The 26,746-nt window shown below is 39.6% G+C and overlaps 4 protein-coding genes across 6 annotated transcripts; all 4 read right to left on the bottom strand.

Annotated features, from left to right (window-relative positions):
* Nucleotides 1-268: 268 nt before the first annotated feature.
* Nucleotides 269-3,550, bottom strand: LOC130996947 (uncharacterized). The gene is made up of 7 exons (XM_057922233.1): nt 3,411-3,550; nt 2,698-2,792; nt 1,845-1,924; nt 1,673-1,728; nt 1,459-1,571; nt 674-732; nt 269-599 (listed from the first exon to the last, which is right to left on the bottom strand). The coding sequence occupies exons 1-7, from the start codon at nt 3,535-3,537 to the stop codon at nt 311-313; spliced, it is 819 nt and encodes a 272-aa protein (XP_057778216.1). The 5' UTR covers nt 3,538-3,550; the 3' UTR covers nt 269-310.
* A 2,499-nt stretch (nt 3,551-6,049) lies between these two features.
* LOC130996934 (uncharacterized) lies at nt 6,050-8,395 on the bottom strand. 2 transcript variants are annotated; one of them, XM_057922213.1, is made up of 4 exons: nt 8,080-8,395; nt 7,758-7,993; nt 7,324-7,479; nt 6,050-6,752 (listed from the first exon to the last, which is right to left on the bottom strand). In XM_057922213.1, exons 1-4 carry the CDS (start codon nt 8,124-8,126, stop codon nt 6,076-6,078), a joined length of 1,116 nt encoding a protein of 371 aa, XP_057778196.1. In that variant the 5' UTR covers nt 8,127-8,395; the 3' UTR covers nt 6,050-6,075. The 2 variants fall into 2 exon arrangements, with proteins under 2 accessions (XP_057778196.1, XP_057778195.1); XM_057922212.1 differs by having other exon boundaries at nt 7,758-7,998.
* A 473-nt stretch (nt 8,396-8,868) lies between these two features.
* LOC130998594 (uncharacterized) lies at nt 8,869-9,372 on the bottom strand. The gene has a single exon (XM_057924009.1). It carries the CDS (start codon nt 9,370-9,372, stop codon nt 8,869-8,871), a length of 504 nt encoding a protein of 167 aa, XP_057779992.1.
* Nucleotides 9,373-10,781: 1,409 nt separating this feature from the next.
* Nucleotides 10,782-23,742, bottom strand: LOC130996964 (40S ribosomal protein S27-2-like). Of its 2 annotated transcripts, XM_057922258.1 has the most exons (4): nt 23,614-23,742; nt 11,328-11,429; nt 11,199-11,227; nt 10,782-11,073 (listed from the first exon to the last, which is right to left on the bottom strand). In XM_057922258.1, the coding sequence occupies exons 1-4, from the start codon at nt 23,614-23,616 to the stop codon at nt 10,947-10,949; spliced, it is 261 nt and encodes an 86-aa protein (XP_057778241.1). In that variant the 5' UTR covers nt 23,617-23,742; the 3' UTR covers nt 10,782-10,946. The 2 variants fall into 2 exon arrangements, with proteins under 2 accessions (XP_057778241.1, XP_057778240.1); XM_057922257.1 differs by lacking the exon at nt 11,199-11,227.
* Nucleotides 23,743-26,746: the final 3,004 nt, after the last annotated feature.

Raw genomic sequence — 26,746 nt, forward strand, 5'->3', positions numbered from 1 at the left:
ATGTTTTCAACTCACATATGATATAATGATGGAGCGGTTAATTCGTGATTTAAATGTCCAGATTTCTTAAGGTGTTTGGTTTGAATTATAAGGCATAATTGATGAAATAGTTCTACTTAATTAAGTGCTTGGTTTCAATAATTCGGACAGTGATGGATAACTCGACCTGCATTCTAAAATTTCTAATAATCAAATTGAGTGATTATTTATCACTGTTAAATTAGGTGAATTATTTAATCATCTTCCTATATCATCAATCTTATCAATCTCATCCATCAAACCAAACCTCCGTTAACAAGAGCACAAAGAATCAAATTTGATGAGGATGATCATCTTCATCAAAGATGTACAAGTAGGGTACAGCAGGTGTAGGTTCATGAGTCTCATCACAATCCTTCTCACTCTCTTTCCAACCTAAATGCTTAATGTACATTTCATCAAAAGCATCCATGTTGAGGCCTGACGCTACAAACACTTCTAACTCTTCTACAAACCTCTCTGTCCTACCTGTCAAAAATGGCCTCACCGCATCCGAAACTGCCGCTCTGAACTCTTCTCGCGCCTTTTCAGTCGAGACACTAGTCTTCTTTGACCAATCCCTGCAACATTGAAGAAATGATGACAATCATCCAGATCTCTGCAAATCGCATTTAGAAATTAAGATGCACAATACCTTCTTAACGAGTCGACAACACCAAGTACGTGATGCATGATAACGTCGACATCCTCCTCCTGCATATGGAGTGAACGATATACATGTAATCTACAATACTCTCTCAAGCGACAGAGAACATCAGCAGTAACTAGGGTACCTAAAAACTGACTTGACTTGACTTAATAATGATTATTAATCGGCATAATAGATTCTGACCAGACAATCCATGTTTCTTCTCTCAGATCCAAACATTCTACAGTCTTCATTTTCTTTGTTATCAAAGGCGTATATTAATTCATCAATTAGGCTCCTACAAATATAAATTCCAATCATATCTTCAGTACTCAAATGTCAAATCTAGTGGAAGAAAAATATGTAAAGGGAGACGCTGAGAATCAGATGAACGCTGAAACTGTTAAGTATTTGGCGTTGTATTGATAAAGAAAGAATCTTTGCATTCTTGACTGACAACTTCCACAAAGACCTACACTAGACTGTATTAGTAAGAAATCTAGAAACATTGGCAGAGGGTAGAAGGTCTTGTGTCGGGTTGAGGTGGAAATTAATGTCCACCAGATATATATAATAAATTACTGTGTGATCCATCTAAAGGCAATTTATTCCGATCGCGTAAGTTTTTCCATCTTCCAAACAATTTATGTATTAAAATTTACAAGGATAATCCTGGTAGAGTATTATTCAAAACTAACCACTTTGTCAAGTGCAATAGGAAGGGTGGTGATTTATACTCAATTCAGTTATCAAAAGATTGGGAAATAAATGGAGAATATAAGAATGAATACCTGCATTACAGCCTGAATTTCCCTTCTCAACCAGTCAGCTAGGAAATGATTTTGCCGTAGATACTTGCGAAACTTCCAGTAAAGTGAAACATGTACTTTTTCAGCAATATCACCTGCCACCACATAACCAGGGTTTGAAAGGGGGGGTGATTAAAGCTAATTACAAGATTGAAATTGAATAGAGCAATTCAAATAGCAAAGGAATTGAAAAAACCTGGGTCGGTGTAGTAGCATTTCAGCCTATATCTGTGAGCTTCTGAAAAGAATTCACTGTGAAATCACAATAAACGATCAAATAATTGAATAATTTGCAGTCGAGAAACTAAGAAAAGGTAAAGATGAAGATCTCATAAATATAGGCTCAAACTAAACCAACTCTACCATACCTATCTCCCAAACTCTTGCCAACATAATGCCGTTGAAAAGAAGTTCCATCATATCCACAGATAATCGAGAAGTTCTCTCTCTGAAGAAAGGTATAAAAGAATGTAATAAAAGATAAAAACAGCCCGAAGAGGAATAGAGCATTCATAAATTATCCACTGGTAACTGTTTACAAATAAATATACTTATTCATCTCTATCTTTTCTTGTCGCCATATTCTGGCATTTTGGTATCACAAACTAAAGAGAAACCCTACGAAAGAAACAAAAACTAGTATTTTATTCCTATTCATCTCTCAAGAGGATGTGGACAACGGAGATCATCAGACCTTTAGCAAGCTCCTCGACCTACACAAAAATCTTGATAGACTGGAAAGCAAAACTATTGTTAAACTACACAGCATCAGTAGTTTTACCTAGCTAGCCCGATTAAGATTTGCTAAAATCTCCTTACCAAGCATGCAGGTCATTCCGAGTTTTGGCCAAATAATAGGTTCTTAACTTGCTAGAACCGGTAAGCATGGGATACCACATGTTAATAAATATAGGAACTATCAAAGTGAGATCTTGTCATTGCAATAACACAAGAAAAAGGCTCACATCCATTATATGATTTTCCCAAGACAATTGCATCAACAAGGATTATTGTTTACAAAGAGAGTATCATGATCGGTTTCATAAAAGTGAGCAAAGTATCTACGGTGATGAAATTTGTTACAGAAAATTTGACGTGATTTTAAAATATAATTGCATCAGCAAACATACAAAGGCATAAAATATATGTTAACATCCTTGATCAACTAAGACTAATGTTGAATTAGTAAATGAAAGGTGAAAACCAAAATATAAAGCTTACCTTGCACAAAGGACAAGTCATCGATGAAGATGAACAGGATTGCCGGCGTGCAACTATATTGATCCATTTCACTATGCAGTGATAGCAAAATTTGTCTGAAACATTTGAGCTTAAACATCAATGGATAATTAAAAACCACAATATGCCTTCTTCTTTCTGGATAAAATTTCAAGTAGCATATTTACAAAGACAGCTTGAAATAAAGGCCGAGACAGCATACAAAGTCTCGCAAAAACTATGAGATATGCATCTTCCAAACATCAGACATAAAGTTTCTGAAATTCACTCCATAGAACTATTCTCCATCAACATAAGAATTAAAGTTCCAATATTAGAATCTCACTAAAAACTACTTAACCATCTAAATATCATAATTAAAATGTAGTTTATTATGCCTATAGAGTCACTAGCTCCTTTTAAGATCTTTTACTAGTATAATTTGCATCTTCAAACTCCTTGGTTTCTTTCTATTTTCCTCTCCTCATTTCCTCTCTACTTATTGCACCTCAAAATGATTCATTACCTACTCCAAATTCCAATCAAAACATACTCGGAGGGTTCAATTTCAAGAAGAACGATCTGAAGTAATTGCAAATCAACTCTGGGAAATTAATTTTTCAAGAACATGGAGAATGTAAAAAATGAGTTGAAAACAAGAAGAGAAATCAAAATTGAATTAATTGAAGAATAATATCGCGGAAATGGAGGCTTACGGAAACACTGATCCAAATAGGATTCTTGCGTTGTAGGGGAGAGGCAAATGGGGCACGGATTATGGGTCGGGGTCGGGCTCGGGCTCGGGCCGGCAGAGGAGCCGCTCAACCTTTCTTCTTCTGCCATATGATTATCTGAAACCACCCTCTCATTAAATAACTACTCCCTCCGTCCCAATATTGTTGGCCACATTTCCTTTTTGATCTGTTCCATTATTATTGGCCACTTTCCAAAATAAGGAAAAATTAGACTTAATTAAAGACCTTAATTAACTCACTAAATGAACCCTAATTATACCCTACTTAAACCTATTTTTTGGCATCATTTCTTTTCAACCTAGCCGCAACCCTTTTTTCTCTCTCTCTCATCGGTCCAACCCTAGCTGCCACACTTCGGCTCTCTCTCACCGTCGAATCACCGATTGAACGACGATTACCCCTCTGAATCTAGGGGTTTCTCCCTTGGTTCCCCGATTAATTGCATGTGTCCGTCTTTTTCGGCCCATTTCATACGCTGTGATGAAGAAACACACGATTTGGTCCGACGAGCAGGCGTCGCCGGAGCCCGTCACCTCTCTGAGCGGTGTCCTGTTGGCCGCATCTCCCTAAGCCGGTGTTAGGTAGAATCTATGTGCTGCCTTTGTGATGTAGAACCACTTTTCATCTATGTGAATGGTGTTGTCCATAGCCTTAAACTTCAATGCCAACATAATGCGATCAAATTCCAATGCCTCTAATGAAAAACGCAGTCGCATCAACTTATTTGGGGCTGTGAGATCCGGCTTAATAGCACTTGAATGAGCTCTGATCAGCCCCTTGTTTACCCACCTCCAAACTGTGCTTTTGCTTTGATTTATCCCCACTGCAAGTCGTCTAATTGTTGATCTTTTGTGTAGCTCTAGGCTTTGAATTAGCTCTATGTCGACGCTAACTCTTTTTCTTCTTGCAGCACTGGTTTGTGGCTTGTTAAAAATATTTAATCACCTTTTTCCTTTTGTTTCTTGGCAGCCGCCCAAAGTCGAGTGACGGTGCGTTGGGAGGAGTTGAAGAGGGCTGCAGCCTAGTTGAAGAGGGCTGCAGCCTCCTTCATGGCACCATATCTAGGTTTGCCATTCTTCAAATTTGCAAGAAGAAACTGCACTATTTTGTTCCTATCTTTGGTAGAGAGGTCTTTGATGACCATAGTGTATGTAGTTTTTGAATTTTTGGAGCAGAACTTGTAGTTTTTGAGTTTTTGGAGCAGAACTTGATTAGTGAAAATCTCCAAATGATGGCAGATTTATAGATTTGTTTTTGGGGGAAACTAAATTTGTACTCAAATTTGTGTAATGATGGAGATTTATAGATTTGGAGGCCAAAAAAACTGCGGCCTCTTTTTGTTCATTTTTGTCTTATTTAAATTGTTTTTTGTTAGTCATAGCTTTGAGTTAATTTAAAAACTTGAAATTAGTGAATACTGGTGACGTCAAATTAATGAATGGAACAGCCGAAATTATTGAATATTGGTGACTTCATATTTAAAGTTGACTTCAAATTAATGAATGGAACAGCCGAAATTATTGAGTATTGGTGACTTCATATTTAAAGTGAAAAATGAAACAACAAAAATGAATGAAAACAGCCGAAAATGACTTCATAATTATAGAGTTAATTAATGAATGAAATAGCCGAAAATGAAACAGCGAAAAAAAACAAAAAAAGTGAAATATATTTAAAGTCAAATGAGAATAACAAATTAATTAAATGCCTCTAATTATATGGGGACCACACTTATCTCCACTAACTATTCCTTTTTTAATCTCAGTGTCGAAAAGAATGTGACCAACAATATTGGGACGGAGGGAGTACTTCTTCCAAAAAAAAAATTAAATAAATATATCCATTATTAAATTGATAATTTTACAGAAGAATACACAAGCATACTCATACTATACTGTAACCTTTTTTTTTCTCTATTACATACAGTTTGTATGCTGCTCAAAACATTTTCTAGGTATTTAAAAAAAATCGCTTAACTATTTTGGATTGAGATTCAGTGTATTATATTTGATGTCCCATTTTATATTTTATTTTCAATTTTATTTATTTTATTATATATTTTCTCTCTAATTTCAACTTTATATGCTTTAATTTAATTTTATGATTATTAATTGGGGTTTATTCCATCTAATTAGGGTATATAATTATTTTTTATTATTTAATTTCACTTTTATTTTCTAATAATAGGCTGATAAATTATAAATAATGGTGTATTATTTTCTAAAATAAAATTAAGTATAAATCATACTAGTATTATAAAATTTTTATTAAAAATTATTATTTAAATAATAATAATTATAAAAGTGAGAGAGACAGTGCACACATAAAATTATAGAACACCGAATCTTATCCCCTTGGTCTCACTTTGTTAATGTCCTATTCTTTCTTGATATGTTCAAATATATAGTTCACTTTCTAAATTTAAATTGCATTACTTTCTTAAAAAATTATTAAAAACAATGTGATAGCATCAAAGTGAAATGGTAGGAGTATTGATTTTATGGTTTGAGCTCGATTCGACCATGAATTTGATTGTGGAGAATGAGGAGGGTGCATTTGAGAGAGAGAGAGAGAGGGAGAGAGATTGTATGATAAAGAAGTTGAGAGAGAAATGTTGAATTGATCATCACTCCAGCGGAGTAAAACCTCCTTTAACATACTGCAAACAAGAAAATGGCATGTTAAGCAGTTTGTCCACCTCAAGACCTTTGCAAATCAGAGTGTTCAAAATTGTATTCCACTCCATACTATCCTTAGGTCTGCCCAAACCTCGACATACAACAAGAGATGTATTATACACCCACGGTACAGGAACAGTATAACCAAAACCATTGCCCCTCTCTAGCAACACATCTACATATGCGTCACATACTCGAGACACGTGCTTTCCCATATGGAAGAACGAGACCTGCGGTGCATCTGCTGCATCCAAGTCCACCTCCACGTCAGCGTGCAGGTTCACCACAACTGTGCCGTGATCCGGATGGAGCCGGCTCCCCAGAGCTTGCAGAAACGGGGAATCAGGATCCCACAGCTTGCGTGGGAAGATGTCTTCCCCGTCGTAGGCATCAATGAAGATGATGTCGTAGACATTCGTGCTCTCTTGAACAAACTTCTCCGCATCCCAACTGAACAGTAGCATCCTTTCATGAATGCCTTTCCACAGAACCTCATCCAGAGGGTCTGGCACTGCACGAGCACGCTTTCCATTGGGAGACGTAACTGTGAAGGCAGGAAACCCCATTGCTCGTGTTGAAGCTGAGACTACAATCGGATCAATCTCAACCGTGTGAACCACAGCACCTGAAAAGGTACCAAAGATGAGATACGCAGCCATGTCCAGCAAGAGTAAACAGCAAAATGTTTGGCCAAATCAAAGAACATGGTTCTCGTCCTTATCAAGCTAGTAAACAGATTTTTCAGATCAGAAATGTTAAACCATAGCAAATATAATGTACCAATTCAGTTCAATCTCAAGGGCTGCCAAACTCTCAAAAGTAAAAAACTACTAAGGACTACAGAAACACAATTGTCCACGGGAAAGACACAGCTCACAAGTGTGCAAGGGTGCATAATTCACTTGCACAGTGTCATATTTTTTTAGCAATGCCAACTTCAGGGAAGTAACTGGACTATCCTTATATAGTGACTATAGTAAGGGCCATTGACAAGAAAAAAAGATTATTAATGTGAATTTCACAATATATTATTATATATAGCTAAATATTGCATTTATATGAGAGGAAAGTATATTGCATAGAACAAGATCCAACTACAATTGTTCGCTTATGATTAGAAGCACCTAAAACAGAGCGATATCTAAAATAAAGCTTCTCAGATCACTGAATGCAAAAGAGGGTTAGTTTTATTAAACCTTGGATTTCACTAGCCATAAACAAAGGTATGCTTCCTCCGCCATGACCGATACATAGAACATTCAAATTTTGTTTCCCAAGTACAGCATTCTTCATGAGCTCATAATTGCATGATGTGATGGTAGACAATCCAGCAGATATCATACTCTTCACATCTGCAAACAAAGGCACGAATCAGAAAAACAGAGAGTCCCAACTCTTGCTCGATAAATGAGCACCGGATGGGTAAGGAATGACCTATACATAATATCATGGGAAAGATATACAAATCAATGTTCAATTCTTTTCTCAGTCTACTCTTTTCAATCTCCCACTTTTTTTTTTTGTTTCAGACTATCCATTGAAAATTGAGCTCAATAAAACGATTTATTTGATACAGTCATTAGGATTCTAGCATAGTGAATTGAGAAGGAAAAAATTTGGGGGGAATTACATGGTACAGCCAGACAACGTGGCTGCTGCATAACGCAAACGGAGCCAGCTTCATCTCCTTCTTCTTCTTCCGTACGCGCAACCAAAACTTTAACGGTGCTTTCACGAGTGAAGTCATTGAAGTGAAGCGTTCTCCATTCATAACCACAAACTCTGAAGTTTCCGCCATTTTTCGAACCTGGAAATATCTCATCGCGCCTCTGTTGGAGCCATTTTTCAGTTTTTCCCCAGTAAAATCTGTCCTGCATCAATGCTATTCGTCAATAGCTACATAGAAATATATCCATACAAACGTGGACATATATATATACGTAACGACGTACTGGTTTGGAGCAAGGGTGAGATAGAACAGATACGACACCGTTTCCATGGCGGGAGTTTTCCCGGAAGACGTTGCGCCTGGAAGAGGGGTGGCCGGCCCACCACTCGGAGGAGTAAAGCCAGTCGCCTTCGTCCTCGATGTGGCGGCGATTAATCGCCGTTGAGAAGCGGCGGAGGCTCGATCTCAAGTTGAAACGCAGTGCACTGAACATTTTGCGTGATCGGAATTGATGGAGAGTGGTTTGTAGTGAAAGCCCTAGTTCCGGCCAAAGCAACGGACTTTCGGATTTTCACTAAGGGTGGGTTTATTTTGATAGTAAAATTTTCATTTGAAAATGATGGATAAGAAAAAGTGAGATAATATTATTATTATTTTTTTTATCATGTATTTACTTTGTTAGAAATAGATGGATAAAAAAATTAAAACGTTGGAAAAGCCAGCGCTGACTGGATCCCAACTCCCGCGGATAGCAGGTTGAAGAAGCCAGTGATCGCTGGGCTTCAGCGGTCGCGGCGCGGAGAAGGCAGCGGCCGCTGGGCCCACTAAATGCTTAGAGCATCTCCAATGCATTGATGCTTAGGGGGTGTCTTAGAAGGTGGTCCTCATCTAAGACACACCCCTCTCCAATGCATTGTGTCTTAGATGGGTGCTTAGATCCCCATTTCCACAAAATTCACATTTCTACACTTTTATTTTTAAAATTCATATTTTATTAAAATTAAATTCTACATTACAATAATTTAAAGACATAATTTAAATACAATAAAAAAATAAAAAATACAATAATTTCCTAGGGCTCGATCGGACCAAAACGAGACCAAATGTGCTCCTTTAAGTCCAAAGTGAGGCGAGCATGCATCTCCACGTCTCGCATGGATGCTTGTCGTGCAACAAATGCACGAAAATCCGGCGGAGCACCGGCACGAGGTTGAGATGCGGCGCTACTCGAAGCTTCGTCGGCGTCTTCTTCCCACTGTGTTGCGTGCTCGCCTTCGTCTTTGATGATCATGTTGTGCAAAATGATGCACGTGGACATGATGTCGCTCATCTCCTCCTTGCTCCAAAGACGCGATGGGCCTTTGACGATTGCCCAACGAGCTTGAAGGACGCCGAAGGCTCGTTCAATATCCTTGCGAGCTGCTTCCTGCATCACTTTGAATCTCTTCCCCTTCGGATCCGTCGGATGTGTAGGACTCTTCACGAATACCGGCCAATTGGGATAGATGCCGTCAGTCAAGTAGTACCCACTTGTGTAGTAGGTGTTGTTGACTTGATATGTGACCGGCACCCCCATTCCTTGCAGTCGATCGTTGAACAACGTCGAGTTGTTGAGCACGTTGATGTCGTTGTTCGAACCAGGAGTCCCAAAAAAAGCATGCCAGATCCATAGATCTTACGATCCGACGACTTCGAGGATGATGGTCGGTTCCCCTTGATCGCCGCGAGTGTATGCGCTTTGCCATGCCGTTGCACAATTCTTCCACGGCCAATGCATGCAATCGAGGCTCCCTAGCATTCCTGGGAAGTCGTGCTTCGCTTCGTGCATTGCTAGAAGCCGTTGGCAGTCGGCGGAAGTTGGCCTCCTCAAGTATTCCGCGCCGAAGAGGTAAATAATGGCTCGACAGAATCTGCGCAAAAAGAAGGTGCTAACCCGTGTGCAACATATAAAATGCAGCAAAAAAGCATATCACAACAATAAAAAGACTGCATTGCCTTAAAAGTTACATGACGCCTATATGCACCAAATTTTTAGGCAGACACAATAACACATTGGCATCAAAGGTTTCGTATCATGGCTGAATAAACTAGATCTCGCCAAACAAATCACAATTGAAAAACAAGCTGCAGCTAGCAACCAAATCCCACAAGAGTCACTAAATAATGGGTGATTCTATACGTAGCCCCTATTTTACTCAGTATAGCCCCTTATAAAAACAAATTAATAAAAATAATAAGAAAATTACTATTTTAACCTTATAGCCTCCAAACAAATTAATCACGTAATAAATAATTGTTCTTTGCTTTTGAGAAACCAGCCTCAACGAAACCAGTCCCACCTTGTAGTGGAGACACGCAACTAAAATCAAACTAACTAAAAGAGAGAAATGTTTAGGAAAATTCCTAAAGGCTTAAATATATACAATTGAATCATTCAAAAAAATATATACAAACAACTCGCGATTTTGAGTAGCACAGTCGAAAGCCTCTCAAGTAATATGGCTACAGAATATGTAGCCTCGCTCCATAGAATTCTAAAAGCAAAATTGAAACGAGAATTTATTATTAGAATAAGCAACCAAATCCAGTGAAACAAACAAAGAAGTATATATTATCATTGTCAAAGCCTTTGTCCATGATCACATTCAGTGCAAACTGCACAACCCCTTCAAACATCATATTGTTTCCAGAAGCTCTCACCTCCATTTAGCAGCCATCAAATCCTAATCATCATGATTACGCATGAATGAATCATCCTTAATTATTCTTATTGTTTTGAGCGTGTAAGTGTCCAGTTTCAAGTTTCAACCATTTCACCGGCGGCGAATTCTAAAGAGAATTGCCCTAAATTAAATTAGGGGTAATATTATTTTTATTATTTTATTAAATGTGAGGCTATAGAGAGAAGAATGGTGGCTATCAATAGAATTACCCCTAAATAATTCTAATGGGAAATGCAAACCTTCGAAGCTACAAGTTCAAAACTTGATCTCAATCAACTAAGCAAAAAGTAGATAAACCTCACAGGGAAGATAATATAACATAATCCGAATCTAGATTGAATTAACTTAAAAGGTTACATAAAGAAACATAGCATGTCTTGAATGATCAAAATGAAAACACCAAACCAGAATCCATTCCATATGTTCCTCAATCGCCCTTTCTCCGGAATGAGCAGCCCTCGGTGAGCCTGGCGCGGCCGCCAGTCGGTTGGCACAGCACCGTCTGGCAATTTCCGCACACAACAACTATTTGGGAGTGGCTGAACACAGTGGTTCTGCACACACATACACATATTCACACAGATCAACAATCACTCAAAATCTCACAAATAATTCAACAAACTTGATTCACAATTTCACAAATCCAATTATCCAGTTTACAAAATCCGATGCAACTTACATATTGAAGCAACCCTGGCACTTGACATCCTACAACAATTACAAAAAACCAATAAAAAATAATGACAGAAAAAACTAAAAACCATAAATCAAATTAGCGAAAACGAAACCGAAATTGAAGAGAGGTTACCATGAAGAAAGAGTTGGGAGATTGCACAAGGCGCTTAAGCTTGTGCTTCCTTTTCTCAAGCTCCGCCGGTGGGTTGAGCAAATCGTAGTCGTTCGAGAGAACCTATCAACAAGCAGCAATTTTATCAAATAAACGAAAAATCAATCGTCATCAGCAAGAGAAATTCGCAAGAACCGCGACAAAAATACTGTTGGGAACCTTGTGGAATATCCAAACCCTTGTTTTGATGATACCAAAATTCATAGGACTTAATTGTAATAGACTAGAATTACTTTGAACTCAAGTGTTAGAGTTCGTTTCTAGTCTAGTTTGCGGTGTCGAAGACTGAAGACTGAAGACTGAAGACTGAAGACTGCAGATACCAACAGAAGTATCAGTTGAAGAATCAGTTGAAGACTGATTACTTAATGCGCGCAATAGACTGATACTAAAGTCAAGTATCAGTTGAATATTCCTCCTCGGACTGATCTTCCAACGTTCAGAGGAAGCCACGTACTCACAAAGTACAGCCGCATTAAATGCAGAGATCTCAGGATCTTATCTCTGCAGAGGTCATTCCTATCTGGTGGTTACTTTTCAGAGATGTCACATCTCCTGTCCATCAAAGAGAGCCGTTTCCACCCAGATAAGGAACCTCGAAGATTGAAGCCTCAGCCCAAATTCGAATTGCTCTCCAACGGAAGAAATCTTGATGACGTTCTACGCCAACGGATCTATTCAAGAGTTCTCCTACAAATAGCGCTCGAGGATCACTTCAACCTTCACCGATTTAACGACATAAGCTGAAGCTCTGCCGAAATTGCTATTCAGCCTAAAGCTTAATATCTACAAAGCTTGAATCGAAGAAGAGAATTCCAAAGCCAAAATCAGTCACTGCTGATTACACACATTCTCTTAGACCTTAGGCAAACCTCTGTTTACCCAGAAGCCAAAGGTCAAACTTGCTTCAAAGAACTTGTTCTTTGTAAGTATAGTTGGCACTCGTTCAAACCTCCTCCCCAAAAGAGTGTTTGAGTGATTCGGAGTTCAGGAAGGTACTCTGACTCTGAGTGAGAAGTCTTAGCACGGGTTGTGTTGAGCAGAGAAATCCGACGCGAGTGAAGCGTGGGTCCTGAAGAAGGGTTTTTTTCAGTGGTACGGTTGTGTGCACCCGGCAAGCACACAGTTTGGTTTGCAGTGCACCTGTTAAGCACTTGCGGAGTGGATTGTTGGTCTGATCAACCAGCCGTGGATGTAGGAAAGGGTTTTTCCGAACCACGTAAAAGTCTCTGTGTTGTTTACAGTTTTCAGTTTTACATTCTTACTTGTGTTATTTCAATTGATAAACTGAACACTGATTAACTGCAAAGAGAAACCTAATAACCAACAACGTGCTCCACCGAGGCTATTGCGAAACTAAGTTTAATTTCCGCTGCGTATGATATCAGTCTGACTGATCTATCTTTTAATAGTCAGGAAGAGTGTTATCATCTATGTCTTAGCAAACACGACTGAAGCCCTTACGTGCATCAGTTAAGTTTCAACAACTTAACTGATAACTCTTTACTGAAGAGCTTTCAGTATCAGTCGTCAACCCTGTTTGGTCAAAACTGATTTCTGTAAAACAGGCGTCTTTGTTTGCATGCAAAGTTTCGTTTTGATCTCTGATTGAGATCCCTCTGATTGAGGATTTGTTGAAAATAGCTCATAGGTGTATTCCCCCCCCCCATACACCTATTCGAGACCCTCTGGACCTAACAATTGGTATCAGAGCAGGTTGTTCGCAAGAACTATCTGTATCTGATTAGGTTCTAATTGAACTAGATCCTTTTTCTCAAAGGTCTCGAAAAAGTTCTCTCTTTATTTTTGTGTTTGCTATCTGTTCTATCTGTTGTTATCTGTTCTCTCTTTTTTGATGGAGACTAACCACAGCAGATTATCTTCTCTACCTATGTTTAGTATTGAAAAATACGACATATGGAAGTTTCGGCTTGAAAGCTTCCTCACCGCCCAACATTGTCGAATGTGGGAAGTCATCACCAGCGGACCAATCACCATCACCGAAATCGTCAAAAGGGTTCCTGTTGATCCACAACAAGATCCTTACGATGAGGTCCAGCCCAAGCAAAAAACAGACTTCACCACAGAAGAAATGAAGCAAGATGAGCTAGACAACCTCGCCAAAAGCATCATCTCCGGCACCATTCCCGACAAGCATGTCATGAAGATCATCAAGTGCGGAACTGCAAAGGAGATGTGGGACATTCTGGAAAGAATGTGCGTAGGTTCCGAGGAAATCAAGGAGAATAAGCTATCCATAGCTTGCCAGAAGTTCGACTCCTTCCTCATGCTCAAGAATGAATCTGTCGAGGAAATGGAACTTAGATTCAATCAAATCTTGAATGAAGTTCAATCCATTTCCAAAGACAAATACACTCAACGAGAAATCAACCTGAAGATTCTTCGAGCACTGCCATGAGGAGAATGGCAGATCTACTCAGTCGCTCATCAGCATAAGCCTGAATACAGTCAGCTCCCGACAAACAAGCTTTTATCCGATCTCATGGAAAATGAGTTCGACCTTCTGAGAAATCTTGGAAACAAGAAGGCTAGAGGATCAGACGAAGATGGTCCATCAACCTCAAGAGGAGTTGCACTGAAAGCCTCAACAAGAGAAGGCAAGAAGCAGATCAAGGAACCAACGGAACTCAACCCTGAGGACTTCTTCAGTCAATATGCTTTGTTGACTGAAAGATTCAACAAGATGCAGTCCAAGTTTCGGAAGTACAGAAGGTTCCACAAGCAGCACTACAAAGAAAAGGAAAGAGAAAGCAACTCCAGACATTCCATAGATCGAAGCGGAGAAAGGAAGTCAGCCGCTTACGACATCAAAGACATGGAATGCTTTGGATGTAGAAAGAAAGGGCACTTTCGAAATGAATGCCCTGATCTGACTCAAGCTGAGCGCAGAGAGCTGAAAGCTAAGAAAGATCGCAACTTTTCGAAGAAGAAAGCGATGGTTGCTGACGATGCTGATTCTTCCGAAGACACATCAGAATCATCCGACTTCGACAGTTCCAGCTCAGACGATGAGAGTCGAGCATTGATGGCCAATGAATCAGAAAGCGTGGCTGACAACAGCTACGACAATGGAATGAATGGCTCAAAGGTAATCTCTCATTCAAAAACTCCTTATACTGATAACTTCCTGATGCTTTCAGGAGACCACTCAGAATCTGGAGATAGCTCATCCGATGAGACTGACAAGTTTGATCAGCTCATGACTGATCACTGTCAGTTGAGGAAAATGTTCGAAGATCTCCTCAAGCAGAATCAGAAAATGGACAAGGAGATCAATGATGAACGAGCTAGAAATCAGACAATCATCTACTTTTCGGATGAAACTTGTCTTGATCAGCTAATCATGGAGAACAACCGACTGGAGGAAAAGCTCAGAATCTCCAACTCAGAATGTGAGAGAGCATCTCATGAGATCAAGAGGCTCAATCACAAGATGGAAGAAACAGTCAAGAACTGCATGATGCAGTCTCCCATGATGAGCAACTTTCCATCGAAAGGTCTTATTAAAAGCATTGGAGGAAAGGTTGCAGCTGACAAAGGAAAGAAGATCGTGATCATTTCAAAGGACGATCATTCTGAAATCACAACATCAGAAGAATCAAGAGATCATGATATGGATGAAGTTCGCAAACGCAGACTGATGGCAAGATCAAATGTTCCACCTCCACGGAGCTACAGACGAGCAAAGGAGGCCCCCAGTCAGATCATCTTACTGAGAAGACTGGAAAGCAGATTTCAGTCAAAGATCGGGAAAGGAACATCAGGAATCAAGAAGAATCTTCCTCACTAGTCCAGGGGGAAGAAAGGTCACATCAGTCAGAGACTGACATCAGTTCAGTTTCAGAAGGAACAACATCCATGGAGACCAAACAATGTTGAGTCCAGTCGAGCTAAGCGACATCCATGACGACAAGCAACTGGACATCAAATGACTCGTGTCACACGACATCACTCAAGTCTCCATAAGTCTGCAAAGACGCGAGTATCTCAAGGAAGATACTTCGTCGGGCAAAGAAGACCTCAACCACTCATCAGACAGAACTCCTACAAGAGTGAGGCCTTCAAAGGAAATTCTCAACAGAAGAATGCTCGTGTGCCAACTGAAGCGCCAACAACGTCAATCAGACAATCAACAAAGCGCAAGAGATCAGCCAGACCAACTCTGAAGCAGATATGGGTTCCAAAGGGAACTCGAGCTAACATCGAAGGACCCAAAGCTTGATTGGGTGCCTGAAGCAACTCTTCCTTGCAGGTCAATGTCAGGAAACACAAAAAGAAGGAAGAGGTTAAAGCTTCAATCAGAACGTGGTATCTGGATAGTGGCTGCTCGAAGCACATGACGGACTACAAAGAATATCTATCTCAGTATGTTGAGAAAGCTGGATCCAAAGTTGCATTCATAGACAACTCAATCGGAGAAACAAAAGGCTACGGTGTGCTCAACATGGGTAACGCCAGTATCAATAATGTTAGCTTTGTTTCTGGTCTTAAACATAATCTGTTGTCTGTAAGTCAATTTTGTGACAGCGGTTTCACAGTGAAGATCAAGAAGGATGAATTCACTGTTAGAAACAATCAAAAGAAGGTGGTTCTGAAAGGATTCAGACAAGGGAGTCTCTACGTCGTTTCATGGGAAGACAGTCCACCAGAAACATGCCTCATCAGCAAGAGCAGCTCGGAGCTCAACTGGCTGTGGCACAAGAGACTCAACCATCTCAACTTCAAGACGATCAACATGCTTGCTAAACATCAACTGGTAGAAGGTCTCCCTTCTATTGTGTTCCAGAAGAAGCAAGAATGTGAAGCATGCCAAAGAGGAAAGCAGACGCGAATGTCATTCAAGTCAAAGTCAGGACACTCCTCTGAAAGAATTCTGCATCTACTTCACATGGATCTGTTTGGCCCTATTACTCCAAGAAGCTACAACGGTAGGAAGTACACCTTAGTAGTTGTGGATGACTATTCACGATATACTTGGGTCATCTTTCTCTTCAAGAAGAAAGAGACGCTGGAGGAACTGCCAAAGCTGCTGAGAAGACTGAGCGTTGAAAAGGAAGTGAACATCATCAGCATCAGATCAGATCGTGGGACTGAGTTCCTCAATACTGTCATTCGTGAGTATTGTGATGAACAAGGAATCAGTCATCAAACTTCTGCAGCAAGAAATCCACAGCAGAACGGAGTTGCAGAAAGAAGAAATCGATCTTTGAAGGAAGCAGCAAGGACGATGCTAGCCGAATCAAAACTCCCCTTGAAGTTTTGGGCCGAAGCAGTCAACAACGCATGCTACACGCAGAATCGCTCCTTCCTCACTCAGAGACATGGAAAAACTCCATACGAGCTATGGAAGAACAGAAAGCCTTCGATTGCCTACTTTCATGCTTTCGGTTCTAAGTGTTTCATCCACAACAATGAAAAGAAGAGGTTAAATACTTTCGATAGCAAGACTGATCCAGGTGTCTTCCTTGGATACTCTGGAACAGAACTTTCAAGCAAAGCCTATCGAGTGTTTAATTCTCAAACTCTTTGTGTTGAAGAAACACCTCATGTGATCTTTGATGAGTCTACAGATGATTTCAGGGAACAAGAAGCTGAAAAGTGTGTTCAGAACACTGAAGGTTCCAAAGCTGAAATCCACAATACCGAGCCCTCTACTGTCTTGGTGTGGGGACCATGCAAAGATAAAGATACTGAGAAGCTTCAGTATCAAAAGATCAGCCAAAGGTCTGAAGTTCAGACTGGAGCCAATGCAGATGGCATCAGTCAAGGGGGAACTCCAGTTGCTGAAGATCGAGTTGAACGTGCAGAAGCAGCTCCAGCTCAACTCTCCCCTGCTCTAGAAAGTGCTCAACACTTCAGAACCATTCTGACCGAAGAAGCCCCACCATCTCCAGAAGAGATCAAGAAGTATCGAAGATGGTTTGAACTCCACTCAAAGGAGAACATCATTGGAGAACCATCAGATGGCGTCAAGACTCGGAGATCAATGTGCAACCTCGTCTTCGACATCAATCAGAACTGCATCAACGAAGATACGATTTTCAGTTGTTTCTTATCATCTACAGAGCCCAAGGACGTTGAAGAAGCTCTGAAGTCTTCTCAATGGGTCATCGCAATGCAAGAAGAACTCAATGAATTCAACCGGAATTCAGTTTGGGAGCTTGTAGATCGACCAGACGATGCAAAAGTGATTGACTTGAAATGGATTTTCAAGAACAAGAAAGACGAAGAAGGAAACGTTGTGAGAAACAAAGCAAGACCTGTAGCAAAAGGATACAGTCAAGAAGAAGGAATCGACTACGACGAGACGTTCGCACCAGTTGCCAGATTTGAAGCAGTCAGACTCTTCTTAGCCTTCGCAGCTCACAAAGGTTTCAAGGTACACCAAATGGATGTCAAGTGTGCATTTCTCAATGGAGTGCTCACAGATGAAGTCTATGTGGAACAACTTCCAGGGTTTGAGGTTGCTGGACCAGAAAAGGTGTACAAGCTGAAGAAAGCGCTCTATGGATTGAAGCAAGCACCAAGAGTGTGGTATGATACTCTCTTGGAGTATCTTGTTGAACAAGGTTTCAAGAAAGGATCTGTGGACAGAACTCTGTTCACTCTCAAAGAAGGAGAAGATCTCTTGGTTGTTCAGATTTATGTCGATGACATAATTTTCGGATCCAAATCCGAACGCATGTGCAAGAAGTTTGCCGACATCATGACCAACAAGTTCCAAATGTACATGATGGGAGAAATGAATTTCTTTCTCGGATTGCAAGTCAAGCAGACTGACGAAGGAATACTGATAAGTCAGTCCAAGTATGCCAAGGAACTGATAGCCAAGTTCGGTATTCAGCACATGAAATCAGTCAAGATCCCAATGAACACAAACTGGAAAGTTGATCCAGGTTCAGAAGGAAAATCTGTCTCTTCGACGAAGTACAGAGAAATCATTGGATCTTTGCTGTATTTGACTGCGAGCAGACCAGACATCGCATTTGCAGTCGGGGTATGTGCAAGATATCAATCAGATCCAAAGGAAGCTCATTTGGATGCAGTAAAGCGTATACTAAGATATCTCAAAGGCACACCCAATTTAGGATTGTGGTATCCAGCAGACGACGACATCAAGCTCACCGGATATTCAGACTCAGACTTCGGTAGATGCAAGCTTGATCGCAAATCAACCTCCGGAACATGTCAATTCTTAGGCAACAAGCTCATCTCATGGTTTTCAAAGAAGCAGACTTCAGTCACCACCTCTACAACTGAAGCTGAATATGTTGCTGCCGGAAGCTGCTGCTCACAAATCCTGTGGTTAGTCCATCAGTTGAAGGACTATGGGATCGACGAAAAAGAAGTTCCTATCTATTGCGACAGCTCCAGCGCTATTGCAATCTCCCAGAATCCAGTTCATCACACCAGAGTTAAGCATATTGCTATTCGACATCACTTCATCCGTGATCATGTCGAAAAGAAGAATATCTCTATAGAATGGATTCCCACTGCTGTTCAGAGTGCAGACCTGCTGACCAAGGCTCTTCCAGAAGAGAGGCTCAATGATCTGTGTGGAAAGATCGGCCTCATCAACCCTGAAGAGTGATGCTGTGTTTGAAGACCTTCTCAAACAGTCATGCTGACTGGTGGTCAACCAACTGTTGATTCTACGATCACCGACGTGGAAAGCAATGAAGTCAGAACGCTCATCTGAAGAAGAAGTCATCCTGATGATTCAACCAGGATCTAGTGGTATCAACTGACTACAATGTTCAGTTGATCAGTAAGTATTTTAAAAGCTTACTTTTAAAATCAGTTATTTCAGTTTAGAAGTTTTGAGTTTCAGTTCAAAATTTTTCTCTAACTGATCAGTTTCTTTCAAAAACTTTAACTGATTGTTGGAAAATGGAATATCCGAGAAGGACAAGTATTTTAAAGGGAAAATCTATTTTGATTGAACTTGTCCTGATCTTTTACCAAAAATCTTTCCAACCTTTTTGCCTTTGTGATAAAATTTCTTGAGAAACTCATTGACATGACAGAATGCAATGATGCATCTCACCTTTTAGAAGTCTCAGTCCCCCGCAGTGAAGGCGGACGTGAATTTTTCTTCAAATACACTTTAGGCACAGTTTTCGAAAAACTTTTCATCTTCTTACATGGTTCACGTCTTGTCTATTTATACCATGTTGTCTTCACGATTTTTCTGCATCAACTAACAACTCTCCACAGCCTTCACTGTGAGAAAAACTTTCAAACTTTCCAAAGTTGCAGAGAAAAATTGTTCCGACTAAAGGAGAAATCTATGACGGCAAAGTCATGGAGTGGAAGAATGACGCTCACATACCTGGTCTTCACCGGACCCTTCCATTGGATCTCAACGTCTCTCCGACGTCAAAGTTTGCTCTACCCTCACTTGTATCCAGCGAAGCGAGTGTCTTCTATCCTCATGCCCGGTGCATTGGTTTGAAGTACCTGTCTGAAATAGGATAGACTTCATCGTCTTCACCAAAAGGCCTCTCGCCTTTTGTGGAGCTTCGATGCAGAGCAACAACAATGAGCAGGAGCTTGTTGTCAATCGGCGCTACGTCAACAGTGGAATCCTCACAGCTACAACTGAATTGACGTCCCCTCACCTCTCCAAACCTCTGCTTCTCTTCTTGTCTCCCTCATCATCTCACTCTTCTTCCTAACCTCTTTCTAAGCCTTCGCCTTCTGCATCCCCAATAACCCCAATATCTTCCTCATACGAACTTACCTTCGCATGCTCTTTGCTTCCTTCTTAGGTTCGTCCTTCTTTTTGATGTTGCCAAAAATGGGGAAGGAAGATAAACCATCATAAACGAACTTAAGTTGGTTAAGCAACATGATCATCTGATTTCATCCGATGATCATGAGGAAGATTAACCAAGAGGTAAAGTAAAGACCTCAAATCAACGGAAAACAAGTGAGAGTGGAACAAGCTTAGGAACATGAAGACACGAAGACAGAAGATGAAGATCATGAAGGAATATTAAACTGAATTAACGTTCCGCTTTGCCCGATGATCGTTTCTTGGTTATTATTAATTTATCATACAACGATTAATCCTAACATGCTCCTATGAATTTAACAGCTGCACATAGGTGTTAGAAAATACTTACTTGTAAAACGGATGCACAGGTTGTTGATGATCGTATCGAAAGACTCCAGTTCTGATCTTCTCGACTGTATCCCGCTCAGCTTTCACCGTTGGATGGACAACGAGCTGTGAAAGTCCCAAGGCAGAAAGCTCCCAACGTTTCATGCGCCTCCTCTCAGCTCTCAAACCCTAATAATTATCAGTGTGTATTTCCTGAGAGCTGACAGCTGTATTTTATAATAAAATAAACAGTAGGGGGCGCCACTTTAGGGTAGGGGCGATTTCTGCTCCTTCTAGGGCTAGGAGTCATTGGGCTAGTCCAGGGACCAGATACAAGGAATAAAGATGGGCCTAAAATAAATTAATTTATCTATGGTCAGCCCAGACCATAATTAATTTATAAATATCAGTTCATTCCACTAGAGAACCGATATTGACTTACCCCTTTATTGCCGGTGATGAGTCGGGGCTTGTATTTAGACTTATTAAATCCTCGTATTTAAAATATCCGACATCCATTAATTAATTAGAGCTCTGACAGCCTAAATTAATTAATCTCTTTGTAATCCTTAAGCAGTACCACTCAAACCTCATTATTGCGCCTGAACTTAATCAACCTGCAGGGTTTAGCGCAATAAACATTATTGAGCTCCTTAAGGGGATGTCATTATCCTATACCGGATACGAGTACTAATACAGATAATCAGATATCATATATTAACCGCTATCACCCAAGATACAGAGTACTCAAGTTACTATATAACTCTCGCTCAGAGTAAGTCAAAGTGATAAACGAATCAACATATATATCTGACATCTTATTAGTATTAAGATCTTATAAGTCACCGAGATCTTTAATTCTTCACTTTAGTCAGATAGAAGAATATATCTCACTGTGGTCCTATCAATAATTATGACGTACCAGTATAGATAAGTAGTCAAGACAAACTACTTCCATCTACACCGCAGCCTAAACCAATAACTTGTCCTAGAGTTATTTCGGCTGTGATTATATTATATCTCTTAAGGTTATTCCAATTATACGGTCTTCTGTGATCTACAACACACTATATAATCTACTTATATAGAGATAAAGAACATACATATGCAATCATGAACCCAATCAGATAGGAGATTAAATAGTGAACACAAGAATCATTGTATACAAGCATAAAACGTTCTTGCTTTCAGTATACAAATCCAACAGATCAAGAAGTTCAAGGCGCAACCAAGCAGACTGCTGGAGTCCATGGGTTCCCCATGTTGTTTTTGTTTTTCTTTTTACTCCAATGTAAGTCTTGCTCTGTACCTCGACTGATGGCTTATCAGTCTTTTATTAATGAAAAGAACTTCTTTTTGATCTCAACCTGAAGACAATGACTTTTTGTCCAGGCTCTGATTATGTTTTTATGTCTTCTCCTTGTTCTGTTTTAGAACTGTTTCGTTCTTAACTCCAAGTACAAGTTTTTAGGTTCTATTATTAAGGGGGAACTGTTTTCACCCCAGTTTTAGAACTTGTACTGTGAGTTCAGTCTTTTTGGTGTCTAGAACTGCTGTGTGGTTTTGGCATCATCAAAATGGGGGAATTGTTGGGAACCTTGTGGAATATCCTAACCCTTGTTTTGATGATACCAAAATTCATATGACTTAATTGTAATAGACTAGAATTACTTTGAACTCAAGTGTTAGAGTTCGTTTCTAGTTTAGTTTGCGGTGTCGAAGACTGAAGACTGAAGACTGAAGAACGAAGGACTGAAGACTGAAGATACCAACTGAAGTATCAGTTGAAGACTGATTACTTAATGCGCGCAATGGACTGATACTAAAGTCAAGTATTAGTTGAATATTCCTCCTCGGACTGATCTTCCAACGTTCAAAGGAAGTCACGTACTCACAAAGTACAGCCGCATTAAATGCAGAGATCTCAGGATCTTATCTCTGCAGAGGTCATTCCTATCTGGTGGTTACTTTTCAGAGACGTCACATCTCTTGTCCATCAAAGAGAGCCGTTTCCACCCAGACAAGGAACCTCGAAGATTGAAGCCTCAGCCCAAATTCGAATTGCTCTCCAACGGAAGAAATCTTGATGACGTTCTACGCCAACGGATCTATTCAAGAGTTCTCCTACAAATAGCGCTCGAGGATCACTTCAACCTTCACCGATTCAACGACATAAGTTGAAGCTCTGCCGAAATTGCTACTCAGCCTAAAGCTTAAATCGAAGAAGAGAATTCCAAAGCCAAAATCAGTCACTGCTGATTACACACATTCTCTTAGACCTTAGGCAAACCTCTGTTTACCCAGAAGCCAAAGGTCAAACTTGCTTCAAAGAACTTGTTCTTTGTAAGTATAGTTGGCACTCGTTCAAACCTCCTCCCCAAAAGAGTGTTTGAGTGATTCGGAGTTCAGGAAGGTACTCTGACTCTGAGTGAGAAGTCTTAGCACGGGTTGTGTTGAGCAGAGAAATCCGACGCGAGTGAAGCGTGGGTCCTGAAGAAGGGTTTTCTTCAGTGGTACGGTTGTGTGCACCCGGCAAGCACACAGTTTGGTTTGCAGTGCACCTGTTAAGCACTTGCGGAGTGGATTGTTGGTCTGATAAACCAACCGTGGATGTAGGAAAGGGTTTTTCCGAACCACATAAAAGTCTCTGTGTTGTTTACAGTTTTCAGTTTTACATTCTTACTTGTGTTATTTCAATTGATAAACTGAACACTGATTAACTGCAAAGAGAAACCTAATAACCAACAACGTACTCCACCGAGGCTATTGTGAAACTAAGTTTATTTTCCGCTGCGTATGATATCAGTCTGACTAATCTATCTTTTGATAGTCAGGAAGAGTGTTATCATCTCTGTCTTAGCAAACACGACTGAAGCCCGTACGTGCATCAGTTAAGTTTCAGCAACTTAACTGATAACTCTTTACTGAAGAGCTTTCAGTATCAGTCGTCAATCCTGTTTGGTCAAAACTGATTTCTGTAAAACAGGCGTCTTTGTTTGCATGCAAAGTTTCGTTTTGATCTCTGACTGAGATCCCTCTGATTGAGGATTTGTTGAAAATAGCCCATAGATGTATTCCCCCCCATACACCTATTCGAGACCCTCTGGACCTAACAAATACCATCTTTGCTGTTGAATCGGGGCGAGACGGGAGAGAGAGAGGAGGCAATGGCGTCGCGTTCAGCTAAATTAAGTAGGGTTTTAGATGTATTTGGGCGTTTCTCTGTTGGGCCAAATACTACAGATAAATCTATGCAAATATGGGGATCCTATTGGGCCGATGCAGAAATCAATTCACAGTAATTCGATTTTGTAGTTTACGAATAAATGTTTGTACAAAAATAAACTGCTACATGAACTAATGATGCAATTACTCTGATATTGAAAGAGCCTAAAACTATAATTCTCTTACGGATTAATAGCATTTTTGTCACTATAACCTCTTATATAAAATAATAATAATAAATTATTATAAATTTACTATTTTATCCTACAATTTATAGCCTCTAGATTAAATTCTTATTTTTGTATAACCCCCAACCTCAGCCTCTGACGATAGAAATCCTATTTTATGCAACTATTTCATGAGTCTCTGGACTCTAAATTAAATCCCTATCTTAATTCCAACCTTGTATGTTATAGAATCGTGAAGCTTATTGCTTAAAAATTATACTAAAGTTTAATGGCATATTCGAAAATCGAAATCCTATTTTATGCAACTACATATTTTTAGAATCAGTTTTCATTGTGCAATCATATCAAATCCATTTTTTCCCATCAAACATATAATTTGGGAAAGAGTAGGCAAAGCAGATGCGAGACAAGAGATATTCTATTTTTAATTTTGACACGAGATTGGAACACAGAACAAAACCAATCACTCAGAAATGCTTGCATACGCGTTTGAATTTAGCATCAGTGACGAGGGAATTGGTAATCTTTGTCGGCTACTGTGATATAGATGAAAAAGGGGGGGTACAATTAAATGAGTTTATAGTTCTTGCATTTTTCATTTATCTCCTCACAGATGATCCAGTCTCATTGAACACGGTATTAACATCGATGTTTTCTTTGCTTGCATGGGCTCTGTTATCGGGTGATTGTCCTACTGATAAATCTTAACATGGTGCAGTAATTGGAGACGTATTCGCCTCAGATTGAGTTGCGTGTGTTATGGGGCTTATATAAAATAGAGATTTAATTGGAGGTTATGATCGTAGGGTAAAATAGTAAATTATAATTCTTTATTAATGTTATTTTATATGAAGGGCTATAGTGAATAAAATGAGGGATGTGAATATAATTACCCTTAATACAATATTGGTGGTTGGTAAATTCACTATTCATTAATTACTAGTGAGCTCTCCCGTGCGAACGGACTGATATTGATGAGTAGAACTTTCAAAGCTATGTTTCTCCTTATTGTTGTTGGTGAGTATGTCGAGTGTTGAGGGCTGGGAGATAGAGAGGGAGACGAGGGCAGCAGGCCTTCCAGCCGTGCGGTCGCCGGAAAGGGGGCGATGGCGACGGAAGCTATGGAGGGGAAGTGGTTTTGAGAGAGAAAGGAGGAGAAGTGGGAGAGCAGGGCTGGGAACTGGGAGAGCAGGACTGGAAGAGCAGAATTGGGAGAGCAGGGCTGGGAGAGCATAGCTAGGAGAGCAGAGCTGGGAGAACAGGGCTGGAAGAGCAGAACTGGGAGAGCTGAGCTGGGAGCTTTTAAATTAAAAATTAAAAGCTTGACCTGTTTAAAAATCAATGATAATTTTTAACAAATTGATATATGATTAATAAGTTTCTTCTTCCTTCATGAGCTTCATGTGTTATTTTTTTATATTGAGGCTGAAAAAATCATCCATGAACATGATGAATTTCTAAACATGAATTTATTAATCTAATTTTTTTTAATATATTAACAATATTAAATAAAAAAATTTAAAGATCGCGCTATGTTGAACTCAAACCCAAAATTTTTGATCTTATGCACTAACCACTCGACTAACACACGCACACAATCTCGGGTAACTTTTGATTCAACAAAAGCTGTATTTCTTAATGTTAAGTAGTTCCTACATTTGTGTCTCCGTGCATCGCACGGGAGGCATACTAATATATTCTAAAAAAAAAAAAAAGGTGTATATGCACCAAATTTTTAGGCAGACACAATAACACATTGGCATCAAAGGTTTCGTATAATGGCTGAATAAACTAGATCTCGCCAAACAAATCACAATTGAAGCTACAAGCTGCAGCTAGCAACCAAACCCCACAAGAGTCACTAAATAATTCTAATGGGAAATGCAAACCTTCGAAGCTACAAGTTCAAAACTTGATCTCAATCAACTAAGCAAAAAGTAGATAAACCTCACAGGGAATATTGGTCAATGATAATATAACATAATCCGAATCTAGATTGAATTAACTTAAAAGGTTACATAAAGAAACATAGCATGTCAACTAGAATCCATTCCATTCTATCAAGAATATGTTCCTCAATCGCCCTTTCTCCGGAAGGAGCAGCCCTCGGTGTGAAGGATTTTAGCCCCGAAAGGATCATTTCTTGGATATCATAATTCACCATACAACGATTAATCCCTAACATGCTCCTATGAATTTAAGTGCTGCACATTGGAGTTAGAATCACTTACTTGTGAATTGTATGCAGAGGCTGTCGATGGCTGAATTGAAAGACTCCAGTTCTGACCTTCTGAACTGTATCCTGCTCAACTCCCAACGTTGGATGGACAACGAGCTATGAGAATTCCCAAGGACAATTCGGCCACTTACAAACGGCGCCCTATACTGCTCTCTAAAACCCTGATTATTTTGTGTGTCTTATCCTGAGAGCAGATAGCTGTATTTATAGACAAAACACAGTCCTAGGGCACCAATAACTGTAGTGGGCGAAATTTACTCCTACTCACATTTAGAGTAAAACAACATCATTCCTATGTAAATAAACTCAAAGTGAGCTTAAACTTAGAAAATTTGTATCAATATATGAAAAGAAATATAATTACACATTATTTATAGAGTAAAATTTTAAAATGCCCACTTTTATTAAGTTATAATGAAAAATGCTCACTTTATAAAATTGTGTTTGTGGCCAAATTTGACTAAATTACCCTTAATATCTCAATCAATGTACTTGTAAAACAAAGCCTACTTTTTTTACAGCAGACAATTTTTTTTAACACTTTTCTTACACTTTTGTCCTTAGGTCAAAAAAGTGACTTTTGCACAAAAATGATGTACAA

Source organism: Salvia miltiorrhiza, chromosome 8 (assembly GCF_028751815.1).
Source record: "Salvia miltiorrhiza cultivar Shanhuang (shh) chromosome 8, IMPLAD_Smil_shh, whole genome shotgun sequence".
Taxonomy (NCBI): Eukaryota; Viridiplantae; Streptophyta; class Magnoliopsida; order Lamiales; family Lamiaceae; genus Salvia; species Salvia miltiorrhiza.